Source organism: Scyliorhinus torazame, chromosome 1, assembly GCF_047496885.1.
Source record: "Scyliorhinus torazame isolate Kashiwa2021f chromosome 1, sScyTor2.1, whole genome shotgun sequence".
Lineage (NCBI taxonomy): Eukaryota > Metazoa > Chordata > Chondrichthyes > Carcharhiniformes > Scyliorhinidae > Scyliorhinus > Scyliorhinus torazame.
In genome coordinates this window covers 297,051,414-297,074,253 of record NC_092707.1, presented here as the reverse complement: position 1 = coordinate 297,074,253, position 22,840 = coordinate 297,051,414, and the positions used below count along the sequence as shown (strand labels likewise).

At 49.3% G+C, this 22,840-nt stretch overlaps 1 protein-coding gene across 6 annotated transcripts in view; it reads left to right on the top strand.

The window, feature by feature from the left end:
• The window catches only part of LOC140422747 (rho guanine nucleotide exchange factor TIAM2-like), a 586,909-nt gene that overhangs the window by 554,406 nt on the left and 9,663 nt on the right, over window positions 1-22,840 (top strand). For all 6 annotated transcript variants that reach the window (XM_072507702.1, XM_072507695.1, XM_072507699.1 and 3 more), the window contains one exon: window positions 18,867-19,024. In XM_072507702.1, the coding sequence (XP_072363803.1) occupies window positions 18,867-19,024 (158 nt within the window). The remainder of the gene's footprint in view (window positions 1-18,866; window positions 19,025-22,840) is intronic.

Genomic DNA, 22,840 nt, shown 5'->3' with positions numbered 1-22,840 from the left:
CTCCTCTCTCTCTGTTAATGTCCCCACTGATCCTCTCTCACTGTTAATGTCCTCACTGCTCCTCTCTCATTGTTAATGTCCCCACTGCTCCTCTCTCACTGTTAATGTCCCCACTGCTCCTCTCTCACTGTTAATGTCCCCACTGCTCCTCTCTCACTGTTAATGTCCCCACTGCTCCTCTCTCTCTGTTAATGTCCCCACTGCTCCTCTCTCTCTGTTAATGTCCCCACTGCTCCTCTCTCTCTGTTAATAGCCCCACTGCTCCTCTCTCTCTGTTAATGTCCCCACTGCTCCTCTCTCACTGTTAATGTCCCCACTGCTCCTCTCTCACTGTTAATGGCCCCACTGCTCCTCTCTCACTGTTAATGGCCCCACTGCTCCTCTCTCTCTGTTAATGTCCCCACTGCTCCTCTCTCACTGTTAATGGCCCCACTGCTCCTCTCTCTCTGTTAATAGCCCCACTGCTCCTCTCTCTCTGTTAATGTCCCCACTGCTCCTCTCTCTCTGTTAATGTCCCCACTGATCCTCTCTCTCTGATAATGTCCCCACCGATCCTCTCTCCCTGTTAATAGCCCCACTGCTCCTCTCTCTCTGTTAATGGCCCCACTGCTCCACTCTCACTGTTAATGGCCCCACTGCTCCTCTCTCTCTGTTAATGTCCCCACTGCTCCTCTCTCTCTGTTAATGTCCCCACTGATCCTCTCTCACTGTTAATGTCCTCACTGCTTCACTCTCACTGTTAATGTCCCCACTGCTCCTCTCTCACTGTTAATGTCCCCACTGCTCCACTCTCACTGTTAATGGCCCCACTGCTCCTCTCTCTCTGTTAATGTCCCCACTGATCCTCTCTCACTGTTAATGTCCCCATTGCTCCTCTCTCTCTGTTAATGTCCCCACTGCTCCTCTCTCTCTGTTAATAGCCCCACTGCTCCTCTCTCTCTGTTAATGTCCCCACTGCTCCTCTCTCACTGTTAATGTCCCCACTGCTCCTCTCTCACTGTTAATGTCCCCACTGCTCCTCTCTCACTGTTAATGTCCCCACTGCTCCTCTCTCACTGTTAATGTCCCCACTGCTCCTCTCTCTCTGTTAATGTCCCCACTGCTCCTCTCTCTCTGTTAATGTCCCCACTGCTCCTCTCTCTCTGTTAATAGCCCCACTGCTCCTCTCTCTCTGTTAATGTCCCCACTGCTCCTCTCTCACTGTTAATGTCCCCACTGCTCCTCTCTCACTGTTAATGGCCCCACTGCTCCTCTCTCACTGTTAATGGCCCCACTGCTCCTCTCTCTCTGTTAATGTCCCCACTGCTCCTCTCTCACTGTTAATGGCCCCACTGCTCCTCTCTCTCTGTTAATAGCCCCACTGCTCCTCTCTCTCTGTTAATGTCCCCACTGCTCCTCTCTCACTGTTAATGTCCCCACTGCTCCTCTCTCACTGTTAATGTCCCCACTGCTCCTCTCTCACTGTTAATGGCCCCACTGCTCCTCTCTCACTGTTAATGGCCCCACTGCTCCTCTCTCACTGTTAATGTCCCCACCGATCCTCTCTCACTGTTAATGTCCCCACTGCTCCTCTCTCTCTGTTAATGTCCCCACTGATCCTCTCTCTCTGTTAATGGCCCCAGTGCTCCTCTCTCTATGTTAATGTCCCCACTGCTCCTCTCTCTCTGTTAATGGCCCCACTGCTCCTCTCTCATTGTTAATGTCCCCACTGCTCCTCTCTCTCTGTTAATGTCCCCACTGCTCCTCTCTCACTGTTAATGTCCCCACTGCTCCTCTCTCTCTGTTAATGTCCCCACTGATCCTCTCTCTCTGTTAATGTCCCCACTGCTCCTCTCTCTCTGTTAATGTCCCCACTGCTCCTCTCTCTCTGTTAATGTCCCCACTGCTCCTCTCTCACTGTTAATGTCCCCACTGCTCCTCTCTCACTGTTAATGTCCCCACTGCTCCTCTCTCTCTCTGTTAATGTCCCCACTGCTCCTCTCTCACTGTTAATGTCCCCACTGCTCCTCTCTCACTGTTAATGTCCCCACTGCTCCTCTCTCACTGTTAATGTCCCCACTGCTCCTCTCTCTCTCTGTTAATGTCCCCACTGCTCCTCTCTCACTGTTAATGTCCCCACTGCTCCTCTCTCACTGTTAATGTCCCCACTGCTCCTCTCTCACTGTTAATGTCCCCACTGCTCCTCTCTCACTGTTAATGTCCCCACTGCTCCTCTCTCATTGTTAATGTCCCCACTGCTCCTCTCTCACTGTTAATGTCCCCACTGCTCCTCTCTCACTGTTAATGTCCTCACTGCTCCTCTCTCACTGTTAATGTCCCCACTGCTCCTCTCTCACTGTTAATGTCCCCACTGCTCCTCTCTCACTGTTAATAGCCCCACTGCTCCTCTCTCTCTGTTAATGGCCCCACTGCTCCTCTCTCTCTGTTAATGGCCCCACTGCTCCTCTCTCTCTGTTAATGTCCCCACTGCTCCACTCTCACTGTTACTGTCCCCACTGATCCTCTCTCACTGTTAATGTCCTCACTGCTTCACTCTCACTGTTAATGTCCCCACTGCTCCTCTCTCGTTGTTAATGTCCCCACTGCTCCTCTCTCTCTGTTAATGTCCCCACTGATCCTCTCTCTCTGTTAATGTCCCCACTGATCCTCTCTCTCTGTTAATGTCCCCACTGCTCCTCTCTCTCTGTTAATGTCCCCACTGCTCCTCTCTCACTGTTAATGTCCCCACTGCTCCTCTGTCACTGTTAATGTCCCCACTGCTCCTCTCTCACTGTTAATGTCCCCACTGATCCTCTCTCTCTGTTAATAGCCCCACTGCTCCTCTCTCTCTGTTAATGTCCCCACTGCTCCTCTCTCTCTGTTAATGTCCCCACTGCTCCTCTCTCTCTGTTAATGTCCCCACTGATCCTCTCTCACTGTTAATGTCCTCACTGCTCCTCTCTCATTGTTAATGTCCCCACTGCTCCTCTCTCACTGTTAATGTCCCCACTGCTCCTCTCTCACTGTTAATGTCCCCACTGCTCCTCTCTCACTGTTAATAGCCCCACTGCTCCTCTCTCTCTGTTAATGGCCCCACTGCTCCTCTCTCTCTGTTAATGGCCCCACTGCTCCTCTCTCTCTGTTAATGGCCCCACTGCTCCTCTCTCTCTGTTAATGGCCCCACTGCTCCTCTCTCTCTGTTAATGTCCCCACTGCTCCACTCTCACTGTTACTGTCCCCACTGATCCTCTCTCACTGTTAATGTCCTCACTGCTTCACTCTCACTGTTAATGTCCCCACTGCTCCTCTCTCAGTGTTAATGTCCCCACTGCTCCTCTCTCTCTGTTAATGTCCCCACTGATCCTCTCTCTCTGTTAATGTCCCCACTGATCCTCTCTCACTGTTAATGTCCCCATTGCTCCTCTCTCTCTGTTAATGTCCCCACTGCTCCTCTCTCTCTGTTAATAGCCCCACTGCTCCTCTCTCTCTGTTAATGTCCCCACTGCTCCTCTCTCACTGTTAATGTCCCCACTGCTCCTCTCTCACTGTTAATGTCCCCACTGCTCCTCTCTCACTGTTAATGTCCCCACTGCTCCTCTCTCACTGTTAATGTCCCCACTGCTCCTCTCTCTCTGTTAATGTCCCCACTGCTCCTCTCTCTCTGTTAATGTCCCCACTGCTCCTCTCTCTCTGTTAATAGCCCCACTGCTCCTCTCTCTCTGTTAATGTCCCCACTGCTCCTCTCTCACTGTTAATGTCCCCACTGCTCCTCTCTCACTGTTAATGGCCCCACTGCTCCTCTCTCACTGTTAATGGCCCCACTGCTCCTCTCTCTCTGTTAATGTCCCCACTGCTCCTCTCTCACTGTTAATGGCCCCACTGCTCCTCTCTCTCTGTTAATAGCCCCACTGCTCCTCTCTCTCTGTTAATGTCCCCACTGCTCCTCTCTCTCTGTTAATGTCCCCACTGATCCTCTCTCTCTGATAATGTCCCCACCGATCCTCTCTCTCTGTTAATAGCCCCACTGCTCCTCTCTCTCTGTTAATGGCCCCACTGCTCCACTCTCACTGTTAATGGCCCCACTGCTCCTCTCTCTCTGTTAATGTCCCCACTGCTCCTCTCTCTCTGTTAATGTCCCCACTGATCCTCTCTCACTGTTAATGTCCTCACTGCTTCACTCTCACTGTTAATGTCCCCACTGCTCCTCTCTCACTGTTAATGTCCCCACTGCTCCACTCTCACTGTTAATGGCCCCACTGCTCCTCTCTCTCTGTTAATGTCCCCACTGATCCTCTCTCACTGTTAATGTCCCCATTGCTCCTCTCTCTCTGTTAATGTCCCCACTGCTCCTCTCTCTCTGTTAATAGCCCCACTGCTCCTCTCTCTCTGTTAATGTCCCCACTGCTCCTCTCTCACTGTTAATGTCCCCACTGCTCCTCTCTCACTGTTAATGTCCCCACTGCTCCTCTCTCACTGTTAATGTCCCCACTGCTCCTCTCTCACTGTTAATGTCCCCACTGCTCCTCTCTCTCTGTTAATGTCCCCACTGCTCCTCTCTCTCTGTTAATGTCCCCACTGCTCCTCTCTCTCTGTTAATAGCCCCACTGCTCCTCTCTCTCTGTTAATGTCCCCACTGCTCCTCTCTCACTGTTAATGTCCCCACTGCTCCTCTCTCACTGTTAATGGCCCCACTGCTCCTCTCTCACTGTTAATGGCCCCACTGCTCCTCTCTCTCTGTTAATGTCCCCACTGCTCCTCTCTCACTGTTAATGGCCCCACTGCTCCTCTCTCTCTGTTAATAGCCCCACTGCTCCTCTCTCTCTGTTAATGTCCCCACTGCTCCTCTCTCACTGTTAATGTCCCCACTGCTCCTCTCTCACTGTTAATGTCCCCACTGCTCCTCTCTCACTGTTAATGGCCCCACTGCTCCTCTCTCTCTGTTAATAGCCCCACTGCTCCTCTCTCTCTGTTAATGTCCCCACTGCTCCTCTCTCACTGTTAATGGCCCCACTGCTCCTCTCTCACTGTTAATGTCCCCACCGATCCTCTCTCACTGTTAATGTCCCCACTGCTCCTCTCTCTCTGTTAATGTCCCCACTGCTCCTCTCTCACTGTTAATGTCCCCACTGATCCTCTCTCACTATTAATGTCCCCACTGATCCTCTCTCACTGTTAATGGCCCCAGTGCTCCTCTCTCTATGTTAATGTCCCCACTGCTCCTCTCTCTCTGTTAATGGCCCCACTGCTCCTCTCTCATTGTTAATGTCCCCACTGCTCCTCTCTCTCTGTTAATGTCCCCACTGCTCCTCTCTCACTGTTAATGTCCCCACTGCTCCTCTCTCTCTGTTAATGTCCCCACTGATCCTCTCTCTCTGTTAATGTCCCCACTGCTCCTCTCTCTCTGTTAATGTCCCCACTGCTCCTCTCTCTCTGTTAATAGCCCCACTGCTCCTCTCTCTCTGTTAATGGCCCCACTGCTCCTCTCTCTCTGTTAATGTCCCCACTGCTCCTCTCTCACTGTTAATGTCCCCACTGCTCCTCTCTCTCTGTTAATGTCCCCACTGCTCCTCTCTCTCTGTTAATGTCCCCACTGCTCCTCTCTCTCTGTTAATGTCCCCACTGCTCCTCTCTCACTGTTAATGTCCCCACTGCTCCTCTCTCACTGTTAATGTCCCCACTGCTCCTCTCTCTCTCTGTTAATGTCCCCACTGCTCCTCTCTCACTGTTAATGTCCCCACTGCTCCTCTCTCACTGTTAATGTCCCCACTGCTCCTCTCTCACTGTTAATGTCCCCACTGCTCCTCTCTCACTGTTAATGTCCCCACTGCTCCTCTCTCATTGTTAATGTCCCCACTGCTCCTCTCTCACTGTTAATGTCCCCACTTCTCCTCTCTCACTGTTAATGTCCTCACTGCTCCTCTCTCACTGTTAATGTCCCCACTGCTCCTCTCTCACTGTTAATAGCCCCACTGCTCCTCTCTCTCTGTTAATGTCCCCACTGCTCCTCTCTCACTGTTAATGTCCCCACTGCTCCTCTCTCACTGTTAATGTCCCCACTGCTCCTCTCTCACTGTTAATGTCCCCACTGCTCCTCTCTCACTGTTAATGTCCCCACTGCTCCTCTCTCTCTGTTAATGTCCCCACTGCTCCTCTCTCTCTGTTAATGTCCCCACTGCTCCTCTCTCTCTGTTAATAGCCCCACTGCTCCTCTCTCTCTGTTAATGTCCCCACTGCTCCTCTCTCACTGTTAATGTCCCCACTGCTCCTCTCTCACTGTTAATGGCCCCACTGCTCCTCTCTCACTGTTAATGGCCCCACTGCTCCTCTCTCTCTGTTAATGTCCCCACTGCTCCTCTCTCACTGTTAATGGCCCCACTGCTCCTCTCTCTCTGTTAATAGCCCCACTGCTCCTCTCTCTCTGTTAATGTCCCCACTGCTCCTCTCTCTCTGTTAATGTCCCCACTGATCCTCTCTCTCTGATAATGTCCCCACCGATCCTCTCTCTCTGTTAATAGCCCCACTGCTCCTCTCTCTCTGTTAATGGCCCCACTGCTCCACTCTCACTGTTAATGGCCCCACTGCTCCTCTCTCTCTGTTAATGTCCCCACTGCTCCTCTCTCTCTGTTAATGTCCCCACTGATCCTCTCTCACTGTTAATGTCCTCACTGCTTCACTCTCACTGTTAATGTCCCCACTGCTCCTCTCTCACTGTTAATGTCCCCACTGCTCCACTCTCACTGTTAATGGCCCCACTGCTCCTCTCTCTCTGTTAATGTCCCCACTGATCCTCTCTCACTGTTAATGTCCCCATTGCTCCTCTCTCTCTGTTAATGTCCCCACTGCTCCTCTCTCTCTGTTAATAGCCCCACTGCTCCTCTCTCTCTGTTAATGTCCCCACTGCTCCTCTCTCACTGTTAATGTCCCCACTGCTCCTCTCTCACTGTTAATGTCTCCACTGCTCCTCTCTCACTGTTAATGTCCCCACTGCTCCTCTCTCACTGTTAATGTCCCCACTGCTCCTCTCTCTCTGTTAATGTCCCCACTGCTCCTCTCTCTCTGTTAATGTCCCCACTGCTCCTCTCTCACTGTTAATGTCCCCACTGCTCCTCTCTCACTGTTAATGTCCCCACTGCTCCTCTCTCACTGTTAATGTCCCCACTGCTCCTCTCTCACTGTTAATGTCCCCACTGATCCTCTCTCACTATTAATGTCCCCACTGATCCTCTCTCACTGTTAATGGCCCCAGTGCTCCTCTCTCTATGTTAATGTCCCCACTGCTCCTCTCTCTCTGTTAATGGCCCCACTGCTCCTCTCTCATTGTTAATGTCCCCACTGCTCCTCTCTCTCTGTTAATGTCCCCACTGCTCCTCTCTCACTGTTAATGTCCCCACTGCTCCTCTCTCTCTGTTAATGTCCCCACTGATCCTCTCTCTCTGTTAATGTCCCCACTGCTCCTCTCTCTCTGTTAATGTCCCCACTGCTCCTCTCTCTCTGTTAATAGCCCCACTGCTCCTCTCTCTCTGTTAATGGCCCCACTGCTCCTCTCTCTCTGTTAATGTCCCCACTGCTCCTCTCTCACTGTTAATGTCCCCACTGCTCCTCTCTCTCTGTTAATGTCCCCACTGCTCCTCTCTCTCTGTTAATGTCCCCACTGCTCCTCTCTCTCTGTTAATGTCCCCACTGCTCCTCTCTCACTGTTAATGTCCCCACTGCTCCTCTCTCACTGTTAATGTCCCCACTGCTCCTCTCTCTCTCTGTTAATGTCCCCACTGCTCCTCTCTCACTGTTAATGTCCCCACTGCTCCTCTCTCACTGTTAATGTCCCCACTGCTCCTCTCTCACTGTTAATGTCCCCACTGCTCCTCTCTCACTGTTAATGTCCCCACTGCTCCTCTCTCATTGTTAATGTCCCCACTGCTCCTCTCTCACTGTTAATGTCCCCACTTCTCCTCTCTCACTGTTAATGTCCTCACTGCTCCTCTCTCACTGTTAATGTCCCCACTGCTCCTCTCTCACTGTTAATAGCCCCACTGCTCCTCTCTCTCTGTTAATGTCCCCACTGCTCCTCTCTCACTGTTAATGTCCCCACTGCTCCTCTCTCACTGTTAATGTCCCCACTGCTCCTCTCTCACTGTTAATGTCCCCACTGCTCCTCTCTCACTGTTAATGTCCCCACTGCTCCTCTCTCTCTGTTAATGTCCCCACTGCTCCTCTCTCTCTGTTAATGTCCCCACTGCTCCTCTCTCTCTGTTAAGAGCCCCACTGCTCCTCTCTCTCTGTTAATGTCCCCACTGCTCCTCTCTCACTGTTAATGTCCCCACTGCTCCTCTCTCACTGTTAATGGCCCCACTGCTCCTCTCTCACTGTTAATGGCCCCACTGCTCCTCTCTCTCTGTTAATGTCCCCACTGCTCCTCTCTCACTGTTAATGGCCCCACTGCTCCTCTCTCTCTGTTAATAGCCCCACTGCTCCTCTCTCTCTGTTAATGTCCCCACTGCTCCTCTCTCTCTGTTAATGTCCCCACTGATCCTCTCTCTCTGATAATGTCCCCACCGATCCTCTCTCTCTGTTAATAGCCCCACTGCTCCTCTCTCTCTGTTAATGGCCCCACTGCTCCACTCTCACTGTTAATGGCCCCACTGCTCCTCTCTCTCTGTTAATGTCCCCACTGCTCCTCTCTCTCTGTTAATGTCCCCACTGATCCTCTCTCACTGTTAATGTCCTCACTGCTTCACTCTCACTGTTAATGTCCCCACTGCTCCTCTCTCACTGTTAATGTCCCCACTGCTCCACTCTCACTGTTAATGGCCCCACTGCTCCTCTCTCTCTGTTAATGTCCCCACTGATCCTCTCTCACTGTTAATGTCCCCATTGCTCCTCTCTCTCTGTTAATGTCCCCACTGCTCCTCTCTCTCTGTTAATAGCCCCACTGCTCCTCTCTCTCTGTTAATGTCCCCACTGCTCCTCTCTCACTGTTAATGTCCCCACTGCTCCTCTCTCACTGTTAATGTCCCCACTGCTCCTCTCTCACTGTTAATGTCCCCACTGCTCCTCTCTCACTGTTAATGTCCCCACTGCTCCTCTCTCTCTGTTAATGTCCCCACTGCTCCTCTCTCTCTGTTAATGTCCCCACTGCTCCTCTCTCTCTGTTAATAGCCCCACTGCTCCTCTCTCTCTGTTAATGTCCCCACTGCTCCTCTCTCACTGTTAATGTCCCCACTGCTCCTCTCTCACTGTTAATGGCCCCACTGCTCCTCTCTCACTGTTAATGGCCCCACTGCTCCTCTCTCTCTGTTAATGTCCCCACTGCTCCTCTCTCACTGTTAATGGCCCCACTGCTCCTCTCTCTCTGTTAATAGCCCCACTGCTCCTCTCTCTCTGTTAATGTCCCCACTGCTCCTCTCTCACTGTTAATGTCCCCACTGCTCCTCTCTCACTGTTAATGTCCCCACTGCTCCTCTCTCACTGTTAATGGCCCCACTGCTCCTCTCTCTCTGTTAATAGCCCCACTGCTCCTCTCTCTCTGTTAATGTCCCCACTGCTCCTCTCTCACTGTTAATGGCCCCACTGCTCCTCTCTCACTGTTAATGTCCCCACCGATCCTCTCTCACTGTTAATGTCCCCACTGCTCCTCTCTCTCTGTTAATGTCCCCACTGCTCCTCTCTCACTGTTAATGTCCCCACTGATCCTCTCTCACTATTAATGTCCCCACTGATCCTCTCTCACTGTTAATGGCCCCAGTGCTCCTCTCTCTATGTTAATGTCCCCACTGCTCCTCTCTCTCTGTTAATGGCCCCACTGCTCCTCTCTCATTGTTAATGTCCCCACTGCTCCTCTCTCTCTGTTAATGTCCCCACTGCTCCTCTCTCACTGTTAATGTCCCCACTGCTCCTCTCTCTCTGTTAATGTCCCCACTGATCCTCTCTCTCTGTTAATGTCCCCACTGCTCCTCTCTCTCTGTTAATGTCCCCACTGCTCCTCTCTCTCTGTTAATAGCCCCACTGCTCCTCTCTCTCTGTTAATGGCCCCACTGCTCCTCTCTCTCTGTTAATGTCCCCACTGCTCCTCTCTCACTGTTAATGTCCCCACTGCTCCTCTCTCTCTGTTAATGTCCCCACTGCTCCTCTCTCTCTGTTAATGTCCCCACTGCTCCTCTCTCTCTGTTAATGTCCCCACTGCTCCTCTCTCACTGTTAATGTCCCCACTGCTCCTCTCTCACTGTTAATGTCCCCACTGCTCCTCTCTCACTGTTAATGTCCCCACTGCTCCTCTCTCTCTCTGTTAATGTCCCCACTGCTCCTCTCTCACTGTTAATGTCCCCACTGCTCCTCTCTCACTGTTAATGTCCCCACTGCTCCTCTCTCACTGTTAATGTCCCCACTGCTCCTCTCTCTCTCTGTTAATGTCCCCACTGCTCCTCTCTCACTGTTAATGTCCCCACTGCTCCTCTCTCACTGTTAATGTCCCCACTGCTCCTCTCTCACTGTTAATGTCCCCACTGCTCCTCTCTCACTGTTAATGTCCCCACTGCTCCTCTCTCATTGTTAATGTCCCCACTGCTCCTCTCTCACTGTTAATGTCCCCACTTCTCCTCTCTCACTGTTAATGTCCTCACTGCTCCTCTCTCACTGTTAATGTCCCCACTGCTCCTCTCTCACTGTTGATGTCCCCACTGCTCCTCTCTCACTGTTAATAGCCCCACTGCTCCTCTCTCTCTGTTAATGGCCCCACTGCTCCTCTCTCTCTGTTAATGGCCCCACTGCTCCTCTCTCTCTGTTAATGTCCCCACTGCTCCTCTCTCACTGTTAATGTCCCCACTGCTCCTCTCTCACTGTTAATGGCCCCACTGCTCCTCTGTCACTGTTAATGTCCCCACTGCTCCTCTCTCACTGTTAATGTCCCCACTGATCCTCTCTCTCTGTTAATAGCCCCACTGCTCCTCTCTCTCTGTTAATGTCCCCACTGCTCCTCTCTCTCTGTTAATGTCCCCACTGCTCCTCTCTCTCTGTTAATGTCCCCACTGATCCTCTCTCACTGTTAATGTCCTCACTGCTCCTCTCTCATTGTTAATGTCCCCACTGCTCCTCTCTCACTGTTAATGTCCCCACTGCTCCTCTCTCACTGTTAATGTCCCCACTGCTCCTCTCTCACTGTTAATGTCCCCACTGCTCCTCTCTCTCTGTTAATGGCCCCACTGCTCCTCTCTCTCTGTTAATGGCCCCACTGCTCCTCTCTCTCTGTTAATGGCCCCACTGCTCCTCTCTCTCTGTTAATGGCCCCACTGCTCCTCTCTCTCTGTTAATGTCCCCACTGCTCCACTCTCACTGTTACTGTCCCCACTGATCCTCTCTCACTGTTAATGTCCTCACTGCTTCACTCTCACTGTTAATGTCCCCACTGCTCCTCTCTCATTGTTAATGTCCCCACTGCTCCTCTCTCTCTGTTAATGTCCCCACTGCTCCTCTCTCACTGTTAATAGCCCCACTGCTCCTCTCTCTCTGTTAATGGCCCCTCTGCTCCTCTCTCTCTGTTAATGTCCCCACTGCTCCTCTCTCTCTGTTAATGTCCCCACTGCTCCTCTCTCTCTGTTAATGTCCCCACTGCTCCTCTCTCACTGTTAATGTCCCCACTGCTCCTCTCTCTCTGTTAATGTCCCCACTGCTTCACTCTCACTGTTAATGTCCCCACTGCTCCTCTCTCTCTGTTAATGTCCCCACTGCTCCACTCTCACTGTTACTGTCCCCACTGATCCTCTCTCACTGTTAATGTCCTCACTGCTTCACTCTCACTGTTAATGTCCCCACTGCTCCTCTCTCATTGTTAATGTCCCCACTGCTCCTCTCTCTCTGTTAATGTCCCCACTGCTCCTCTCTCACTGTTAATAGCCCCACTGCTCCTCTCTCTCTGTTAATGGCCCCACTGCTCCTCTCTCTCTGTTAATGTCCCCACTGCTCCTCTCTCTCTGTTAATGTCCCCACTGCTCCTCTCTCTCTGTTAATGTCCCCACTGCTCCTCTCTCACTGTTAATGTCCCCACTGCTCCTCTCTCTCTGTTAATGTCCCCACTGCTTCACTCTCACTGTTAATGTCCCCACTGCTCCTCTCTCACTGTTAATGTCCCCACTGCTCCTCTCTCACTGTTAATAGCCCCACTGCTCCTCTCTCTCTGTTAATGGCCCCACTGCTCCTCTCTCTCTGTTAATGGCCCCACTGCTCCTCTCTCTCTGTTAATGTCCCCACTGCTCCACTCTCACTGTTACTGTCCCCACTGATCCTCTCTCACTGTTAATGTCCTCACTGCTTCACTCTCACTGTTAATGTCCCCACTGCTCCTCTCTCATTGTTAATGTCCCCACTGCTCCTCTCTCTCTGTTAATGTCCCCACTGATCCTCTCTCTCTGTTAATGTCCCCACTGATCCTCTCTCTCTGTTAATGTCCCCACTGCTCCTCTCTCTCTGTTAATGTCCCCACTGCTCCTCTCTCACTGTTAATGTCCCCACTGCTCCTCTGTCACTGTTAATGTCCCCACTGCTCCTCTCTCACTGTTAATGTCCCCACTGATCCTCTCTCTCTGTTAATAGCCCCACTGCTCCTCTCTCTCTGTTAATGTCCCCACTGCTCCTCTCTCTCTGTTAATGTCCCCACTGCTCCTCTCTCTCTGTTAATGTCCCCACTGATCCTCTCTCACTGTTAATGTCCTCACTGCTCCTCTCTCATTGTTAATGTCCCCACTGCTCCTCTCTCACTGTTAATGTCCCCACTGCTCCTCTCTCACTGTTAATGTCCTCACTGCTCCTCTCTCACTGTTAATGTCCCCACTGCTCCTCTCTCACTGTTAATGTCCCCACTGCTCCTCTCTCACTGTTAATAGCCCCACTGCTCCTCTCTCTCTGTTAATGGCCCCACTGCTCCTCTCTCTCTGTTAATGGCCCCACTGCTCCTCTCTCTCTGTTAATGGCCCCACTGCTCCTCTCTCTCTGTTAATGGCCCCACTGCTCCTCTCTCTCTCTGTTAATGTCCCCACTGCTCCACTCTCACTGTTACTGTCCCCACTGATCCTCTCTCACTGTTAATGTCCTCACTGCTTCACTCTCACTGTTAATGTCCCCACTGCTCCTCTCTCATTGTTAATGTCCCCACTGCTCCTCTCTCTCTGTTAATGTCCCCACTGATCCTCTCTCTCTGTTAATGTCCCCACTGATCCTCTCTCTCTGTTAATGTCCCCACTGCTCCTCTCTCTCTGTTAATGTCCCCACTTCTCCTCTCTCTCTGTTAATAGCCCCACTGCTCCTCTCTCTCTGTTAATGTCCCCACTGCTCCTCTCTCTCTGTTAATGTCCCCACTGCTCCTCTCTCTCTGTTAATGTCCCCACTGATCCTCTCTCACTGTTAATGTCCTCACTGCTTCACTCTCACTGTTAATGTCCCCACTGCTCCTCTCTCTCTGTTAATGTCCCCACTGCTCCTCTCTCTCTGTTAATGTCCCCACTGCTCCTCTCTCACTGTTAATAGCCCCACTGCTCCTCTCTCTCTGTTAATGGCCCCACTGCTCCTCTCTCTCTGTTAATGTCCCCACTGCTCCTCTCTCTCTGTTAATGTCCCCACTGCTCCTCTCTCTCTGTTAATGTCCCCACTGCTCCTCTCTCACTGTTAATGTCCCCACTGCTCCTCTCTCTCTGTTAATGTCCCCACTGCTTCACTCTCACTGTTAATGTCCCCACTGCTCCTCTCTCTCTGTTAATGTCCCCACTGATCCTCTCTCTCTGTTAATGTCCCCACTGCTCCTCTCTCTCTGTTAATGGCCCCACTGCTCCTCTCTCTCTGTTAATGTCCCCACTGCTCCTCTCTCACTGTTAATGGCCCCAGTGCTCCTCTCTCACTGTTAATGGCCCCACTGCCCCTCTCTCACTGTTAATGTCCCCACTGCTCCACTCTCACTGTTAATGTCCCCACTGCTTCTCTCTCTCTGTTAATGTCCCCACTGCTCCTCTCTCTCTGTTAATGGCCCCACTGCTCCTCTCTCTCTGTTAATGTCCACACTGCTCCTCTCTCTCTGTTAATGTCCCCACTGCTCCTCTCTCACTGTTAATGGCCCCACTGATCCTCTCTCACTATTAATGTCCCCACTGCTCCTCTCTCTCTGTTAATGGCCCCACTGCTCCTCTCTCTCTGTTAATGTCCCCACTGCTCCTCTCTCACTGTTAATGTCCCCACTGCTCCTCTCTCACTGTTAATGGCCCCACTGATCCTCTCTCACTGTTAATGTCCCCACTGCTCCTCTCTCACTGTTAATGTCCCCACTGCTCCTCTCTCTCTGTTAATGTCCCCACTGCTCCTCTCTCACTGTTAATGTCCCCACTGCTCCTCTCTCACTGTTAATGTCCCCACTGCTCCTCTCTCTCTGTTAATGTCCCCACTGCTCCTCTCTCACTGTTAATGTCCCCACTGCTCCTTTCTCACTGTTAATGTCCCCACTGCTCCTCTCTCTCTGTTAATGTCCCCACTGCTCCTCTCTCTCCGTTAATGGGCGCACAGCTCCACTCTCACTCTTTTGGTGGTCACTGCCTCTGCGTCCTCTTTTTCAGCTGGTAGCCAGCATTTCGCACATGACTTATCCTACCTGTCATTATACAGTGCACGTGGCACCTTGACTCAGCACCAGGCTGCACAGGCAGCACCACATTATTCTCAGTGGGGTATCATGGGCAAGGCTGTACCCACCACACCAGTGGTAAGGCAGGGATGCTACGAAAGGGGCTGCAATGCAAGGCTCCATCGGGGACAGGCAATAGTGGCAGAGGTACCACTCAGAAACACGACAAGGTTCGGTTTGGGGGGAAGGCGTCGCTTGGGCCACCATGAGGAAGAGTCTGTTATAAAGGGACTTGAGCAAGTTGGGGCCACAGTGGTGTGAAAACATGCATCATTTTACATAGCTGACCTCAAGTCTTCGTAGCATCATGCACGGCATTTAAAAGGCATCTTACGGCATTCAAAGGCATCTTGACAAACACATGGATAAGATGGGTATAGAGGGATACAGCACAAGGAAGTGCTGAAGGTTTTGGCAAAGGTCGGTATCATGACCAGTACAGGCTGTGTCGCAGATGGCACACACAATCAGGGGAGGCATCTGCAGCCTATAGATGGGGAAAAGGTAGCGTCGGGGCATTGGAGGGTTCGGGGGAGGTCTGTGATTTATGTCTAACTGGGAAGAAGGCCTCAAGGTGGGGAGGGATGAGATCCACATCCAGCTCCAAAGATGCAGGGAGCAGCGCAGGAATTTCCACCACAAGCAAAAAGACTTGAGGGTTTGGAGGGAGAGAATTCATAGCTATTGGATTTAGGGAAACCTGTGAAATGATCTCCTCCAGACTGATGAGAGGGATTTTTACAGCCACACAGGGAGGGTTCAAGCTGCTCTACGAGTGAGAACTCAGAACCACCATCTTCCAACATGAAGCGAAGGTGCAGCACAAAATTAAAATGAGCGAGGCTCTAATGGTGAGGGCTCAGAGTCAATCTGAGGACTGGTTCTCTGCACAGGGAAGCCGATTGAAAGGTTACCCAACTGAATAGTGTTTCACCTAATGAATCGCAATGCTGGCAATCAGGGGAGCTAAGAAGCACAGAGACGTATTGACGTGCAATGAATCCTCATTGCGAGAGGGATGGAGTTTAAAAGCAGGGCGGTTATGTGCAGTTGTATAGGGTGCTTGTGAAGCCACACCTAGAGTACTATGGACAGTTTTGGTCTCCTTACTTGAGAAAGGATCTACTGGCACTTGGAGGGTGTGCAGAGGGGATTCACTAGGTTGATTCTGCAGTTGAGAGGATTAGCTTATGAGGAGAGACTACATAGACTGGGACTATATTCATTGGAATTTAGAAGAATGAGGGGGGAATCTTATAGAAACATAAAATTATGAAGAGAATTGATAGGATAGAAACAAGGAGGTTGTTTCCACTGGAGAGTGAAACTAGGGGTATAGCCTCAAAATAAAGGGGAGCAGTTTTAGGACTGAGTTGAGGAGGAACTCTTCACCCAAAGAGTGTGAATCTGTGGAATTCCCTGCCCAGTGAAGCACTTGAGGATACCTTGTTATAGAATCATAGAAGTTTACAGCATGGAAACAGGCCCTTCGGCCCAACCAATCCATGCCGCCCAGTTTTTACCATTAAGCTAGTCCCAATTGCCTGCACTTGGCCCATAACCCTCTATACCCATCTTACCCATGTAACTATCTAAATGCTTTTTAAAAGACACAATTGTACCCGCCTCTACTACTACCTCTGGCAGCACATTCCAGACACTCACTACCCTCTGAGTGAAGAAATTGCCCCTCTGGGCCCTTCTGAATCTCTCCCCTCTCACCTTAAACCTATGCCCTCTAGTTTTAGACTCCCCTACCTTTGGGAAAAGATGTTGACTATCTACCTTATCTATGCCCCTCATTATTTTATAGACCTCTATAAGATCACCCCTAAGCCTCCTACGCTCCAGGGAAAAAAGTCCCAGTCTATCCAGCCTCTCCTTATAACTCAAACCATCAAGTCCCGGTAACATCCTAGTAAATCTTTTCTGCACTCTTTCTAGTTTAATAATATCCTTTCTATAATAGGGTGACCAGAACTGCACACAGTATTCCAAGTGTGGCCGTACCAATGTCTTGTACAACTTCAACAAGGCGTCCCAACTCCTGTATTCAATGTTCTGACCAATGAAACCAAGCATGCCGAAAGCCTTCTTCACCACCCTGTCCACCTGCGACTCCACCTTCAAGGAGCTATGAACCTGTACTCCTAGATCTCTTTGTTCTATAACTCTCCCCAACGCCATACCATTAACTGAGCAGGTCCTGGCCTGATTCGATCTGCCAAAATGCAGATTGTTAAATGTTTTTAGGCAAAGATAGATAGATTTGTGAACATTAACGGAATAAAAGGTTACGGTGAGCAGGCGGGTAAGTGGAGCTGAGTCCACAAAAAGATCAGCCATAATCTTATTGAATGGCGGAGCAGGCTCGAGGGGGTCAGATGGCCTACTCCTCGTAGTTCTTATGTTCTCATTCCTGGCATTAATCAAACTCCTTGTGCTGAGCGTTTCATGGTGGTGGAGGGGGCGTGCCATTGGCCAGCAGCGGGATCTTCTGGTTCCGCCAAAAACAATGGGTTTTATCATTGTTTGTACCCCCGCCACCAGGGAACCTCTTCCGATCCTGACGGCACGAATGGCTGGGAAATTCTAGCCCCTGTATTAACTCCTTGTACCAAGTGCTGAAATGTCCCAGAGCCACAAACCAGGTGTGGGGCTATTGGGCAACAGGACATGCTGGAGCTGCATCTTTAAACACAGGAGTTCAGAATACAGTGACCAGACGAGAAGCCTCAGCCCCCCAATCAAATAATCACATCCTCAATAAACATTTGCCCATATGTCTTTTCCAACGTCTAGTTAGCGAGCCGCTTTTTCACGCCCGCCAGATCGCAGATGAAAGAAATCCCATCCGTACTGTTAGTAAAGCAACTTAATTTCCTTTCAAAAGTTTCAATGACAAGTCTCTCCAATGAGACACCATCATAGCACAGCTTCTGGAGGAGTTGGACACCTTGGACAGAAGCTACCTGAACTGTGCCTTTAACAGCACATGTCTGGTTGCTATGTGTTGATGTCCAGCTGACAAGTGTTAAGCAGCCATTATTTATATCAAAAGATCTACCTCTATATTCTATTCAAGTAACAGGGTGAGCAGGAGTTTCCACTGTAAGTTCTCTTGAAGATTCTACGTGAAGTTGTCTAAAATGTTACTCCATTTAATTTATTAAGGTTTAATATTTAGACCATAGGACCATAAGAGTTCCCACGTGCAGAAGGAGGCCATTTGACCCATCGAGTCTGCACCGACCTTCTGAAAGAGCACCCTACTTAGGCTCACTCGCACACACTATCCCCGTAACCCCATAACCCCACTTGACCTGCGCATCCTTAGACACTAAGGGGCAATTTAGCATGGCCAATCCACCCAACCTGCACTTCTTTAGATTATGGGAGGAACCCAGAGCAGCTGGAGACACGGGAAGAAAGTGCAAACTCCAAACAGTCAGTCACCCAAGGTTGGAATTGAACCCAAGTCCCTGGCGCTGTGAGGCTGCAGTACTAACCACTGTGCCACCATGCCACCCCATTTAATCCAACAGTATAACTACTGAATCATGAGGTAGTGTAACACTGGCCATTATGTTATAGTATACCAAGAGATTATATTTGAATAGCTGCAGCCACTAGTTTGTCTTGCGGTTGCTCCTATATTGGTAATCATGATATTAATAAATGAAAGGCATGAAGAAGTGAAATACTTCCTTGTGTTAAATTAGGAATGAGTTTTTAGGATATTTGAATGTCAGCATTTAGCATTTTAACGAATCCTGCGATATTATGGTTTGTGTCGAACATTTTCATCATTGAAGAACAACATGTTCATTCGGTACGGGTTCCATTATATTCAGTTCTTTATACCATGCAGCATTACTCTGGCCAAAACAAACCAGTCTAGATGGTGCCTGAAAGTAACTAAGTTTAACCAGTCCTTTAATTTTCCTTCTACCTCGAACATAAAGGCTTTGTTTACATTTGTTGCCTTGATTGCCATTAGGCTTGAAGATGAACCCCAGATCCTAACACTTCGATGAAGTGTACTAACATACACCAAAGAGCAGTGTGCCATTAAGCTAGTATCATAAATGTAATGTTTAATGGTAAGGACTTCTTCTGAAATACACAATTGTTGTTTTTCATGTACTTGGCAGAAAGTCTTCTGCTTTTAAAGATGATATTTTGTATGTATTTATGCAACAACAATTATATTACTTTATTTCCACTTTTCCAGTGATCCAGAGAGTAAAACAAATATCATTAAAGTGATACGTTCAATTCTGAGAGAGAATGTTCGTCGCCATATGACCAAGTCAGAAGGAGCACTTGAGAAATTGAATAAAGAATATAGAATTCCTCTAAAAAACAGGGTGCCATCTTCTGCCAAAATTGGTAAGAAAACATACAAAATATTTCCTGTATTAGCAAAGGTTGTGCCAGTGCCTAGCCAATGTTTTGGCTTGTTGCTAACTTTTGGTTTGCTCTTAATTTGACTCTGTTTAATCACGTTTGCTCAAGAGTCGCCAGGTATCTTTCGACACCGCCACAAGGTTCAGAACCGAATACTGATAAATGACTCGATACACCAGTTAGTAAGTTCAAAAGCAATGCTCATTTATTTACGCACAGTCAAATCTACTCATTCATAACCTCTACAAACTAAACTACCACTATTACTAAAGCCTATACTTAGCTTTGGGTGCCCACTCAGTCAGAGGAACAATGGTCGTTGCTCGGTTCTGAGGCTGCTGGGTTGAGCTGTTTACAGGGTAGCAACTAGGAGCTTCTATCTCGTAGCGTGCGTTGACTTGGGACTTACTTGGTCTTTTGCAGCTGCTAGGCAGGTCTCTCTTTTCGGTGAGAGCCAAAGCCAAAGGAGGGTGGTTCTCCCTTGGGAGATACCTTTTATACTAAAAAGGGCTCTGTGCGCTTTTGGGTGGGCCTTGAACTTGGCCTCAACTAATTGGGTCTTCCCAATCATCTGTATCGATTTTCCTCCAATAGAGGGTGGTTCCCTGATCGCTGGGCGTGTCCTGGTGACTGTCAGTCTGCTTTGTTTTAGCTTCCTCTGGCGCCAGGGAGTCTGCCTTAACATTGTGTATCTAAATGTTTCCCTTTTGTCCCCGGAGATGGCTCATTAGTATGTGGATTGTTTGGTAGTTTCTGTTCTGTCTGAGAGTTTAAGGTTCTAATCAACAGACAGAGCTTGCACCTGCTTGTTTCTTAGCATTGTCCAATTTTCCCTGCATTCTTTGCGTGTGTCCATCTTGTAATCGGGACGTGGCCATCCCAGATGGCTACACTCCCTCCTTGTGATCCTCAACGCGAAGCATGAAGGATCACATTACTATGTTGTCTTCATCCTCTGATCACCGGGACACCCATACTTAGGCTCTACACTGTCCTATCCTATGCAAAACAATTTTACCTAAACCATTTTAAATACATTCATTATCATAAAACTCTATACGGGGTGCTATGACATTAATACATGCATTACAGAAAAATAAAAAAACTGGAACCTCTAACTATTCTCAATAAGCTATCCTCATTCAAACAATCCAAAAATACAAACAATCCCAAAATAATCTATACATCTTTTTAAAAAAATATATTTTATTCAAGATTTTTTGGCCAAACATAACAGTACATAGTTTTTCTTTTAAACAACAATAAAGCAATATAAATAAGTGGCCAGTTTTAAACAAATAAATAATATATAAACAGAAAGAAAAACAAAACTAAATGGCAACTGCCTTGTCAAAAATAGTTACTCTCCAAAGATACAATCCAACAGTCCAGTATACATTACCTATAACAAATGTCTATACATATACAATGACATCCCTGAGAGCCTGCCCGAATCCTCCCCCCCCGCTCCCCCCTGGGTTGCTGCTGTTGTCTTTCTTTCTTTTTCATTCCCTCTATCGTTCTGTGAGGTAGTTGACGAACGGTTGCCACCGCCTGGTGAACCCTTGAGCCGAACCCCTAAATACGAACTTGATCCGTTCTAACTTTATAAACCCTGCCATGTCGTTTATCCAGGTCTCCACGCCCGGGGGTTTGGCTTCCTTCCACATAAGCAATATCCTGCGCCGGGCTACTAGGGACGCAAAGGCCAAAACATCAGCCTCTCTCGCCTCCTGCACTCCCGGCTCTTCTGCAACCCCGAATATAGCCAACCCCCAGCTTGGCTCGACACGGACCCCCACCACCTTCGAAAGCACCTTCGCCACCCCCACCCAGAACCCCTGTATTGCCGGACATGACCAGAGCATGTGGGTGTGATTCGCTGGGCTTCTCGAGCATCTCCCACACCTATCCTCTACCCCGAAAAATTTACTGAGCCGTGGTCCAGTCATATGCGCCCTGTGTAGAACCTTGAATTGTATCAGGCTTAGCCTGGCACACGAGGATGACGAGTTTACCCTACGTAGGGCATCAGCCAACAGCCCCTCCTCAATCTCCTCCCTTAATCTATACATCTTAAACTGTACAAAATAACAGCACACAAATTTCTTTGGTCTGACAGTCAGACACAGAGGTTTATCTCTTTATTCCATAGAATACATTAAACAAAATGGATGCTCTTTAATCCGTCCCAATGGGTTCGGGGGTCTTGTGAAATCCGAAAATGGGGGACCTAAATCTGTATACCGTGGTGCGAGAGCGATATGCTCTCCTTCGCCATTTCCTGACTCGTTTGCACGGCACTGCAAAGTATTGCCAGCACTAAGATGCTTCAACTACATATGAGAGTGAGTACCAGGTGATAAACTTATCACACCAGGTCGGGGTATTGCTAGCTGTCGCTGGGCTAGTTATCTCAGGGTTCCATGTATTACAGGGGTGAGAATAGTTTACGGTTTGTGTGGTAGGGGTCAGGGGGGTAGCGTCCGCACGCAACTGAAGGGATCCCGCTAAGATCCATGTGAACACGAAGGCTGTCTTCATCTTTGTCGGACTTCTTTGTCTTCCTCTGGGGTTCCTGGGTTTCTGGAGTTCTGTGAACACAAGCATAATTTCTGTTATTATCTTGCTTAAGATCTCGTATTCTGTCTGTCTGTCCTTTACTGCCAATTTCCCTTTATAATTGGTCACCATCTGTGACTCCCTCATTTTTTTTTAACCGAATATTTGGACTAGACATCTAAGAAAAATACTGCCGTACTGCGAGCCGTCTCGCAGCCTGTGCGATTTACCATCCCAGTGTTTGAGGATGTAAATAGCATAGGGAAGCAACCTAAGGATTGCCAAAACCAAACAAAAGAATTTCGAACGTAATGGGCCAAAATGGGGTGCGGGTAAGAAATGGGTGGAATCCCCAGGTAAGACTGTGATCAATGCCGTATGTGCTGTACTCGAGCGTAGCTGACCAGAGGGGGGTCCTCAGGCAGGGCGGGGACCAATGCCGTTTCTCCACTGCCTGAGCAACTGGCAATAACTGGTAAGAATGTGGTCGTCGTGGGGGGCTGCCTCTCAAATTAGGAGCGCAACTATGAGTCGTGTTCTGTCGACAAACTAGTTCCTCTGAACTATTGTCTGGGACAAACTTGTTCCATTAACAGCCGGGGGGTGTTAAAGGAGTGGTGACGTGGGGCCGTGAAAAACTTTCTGAGTTTACACACAACACTTAACGATAACACTAACGAACAAACATTCAACAAACATGTTTGGTGCACGTTCCATCAGAAAGGACACCGTATTTCTCCATCGGTTCCTTTTTCTGCATCATCTGGACACTCCACTGCTCAATAGCGAACAGGGTCGCAAAGGGATTTGTTTGGTGGGAGTCCGACTCTAAGTCATCATCTTCTCCCGGCTGCCAAACTCCTGTCTGTAGTAACCGTGCTAAAGCTGCTTGGGGCGAATTGGGGTCCATCTCGATCATTCCGGATGAGCCTGAACGAATTGTCTCGGTGCCAGAATTGTGTGTCGAGGTTGGAGCTACTGTGCTTCAATCCGTAATCATCAGGCGGTGGGTCTGGGTCAGGGGCTTTGATATAAGTGACCTCGAATGGGTCAGTAGAATCATGCTCAGATTCACTGGGAGTGGGGCCTGGTACAGGGGTGTAGTCGTAACGTGGTGTGCTGTGGCTGTCGTCATTGTGATCGCTATCACTGTCGCTGTCGGTGCTGGTTGAAGGAAGGGAGAGGCTGAGTCGTGCCTCTGGGGGCGGAGTTGAAGTCGTGTCTGAGGACGGGCTG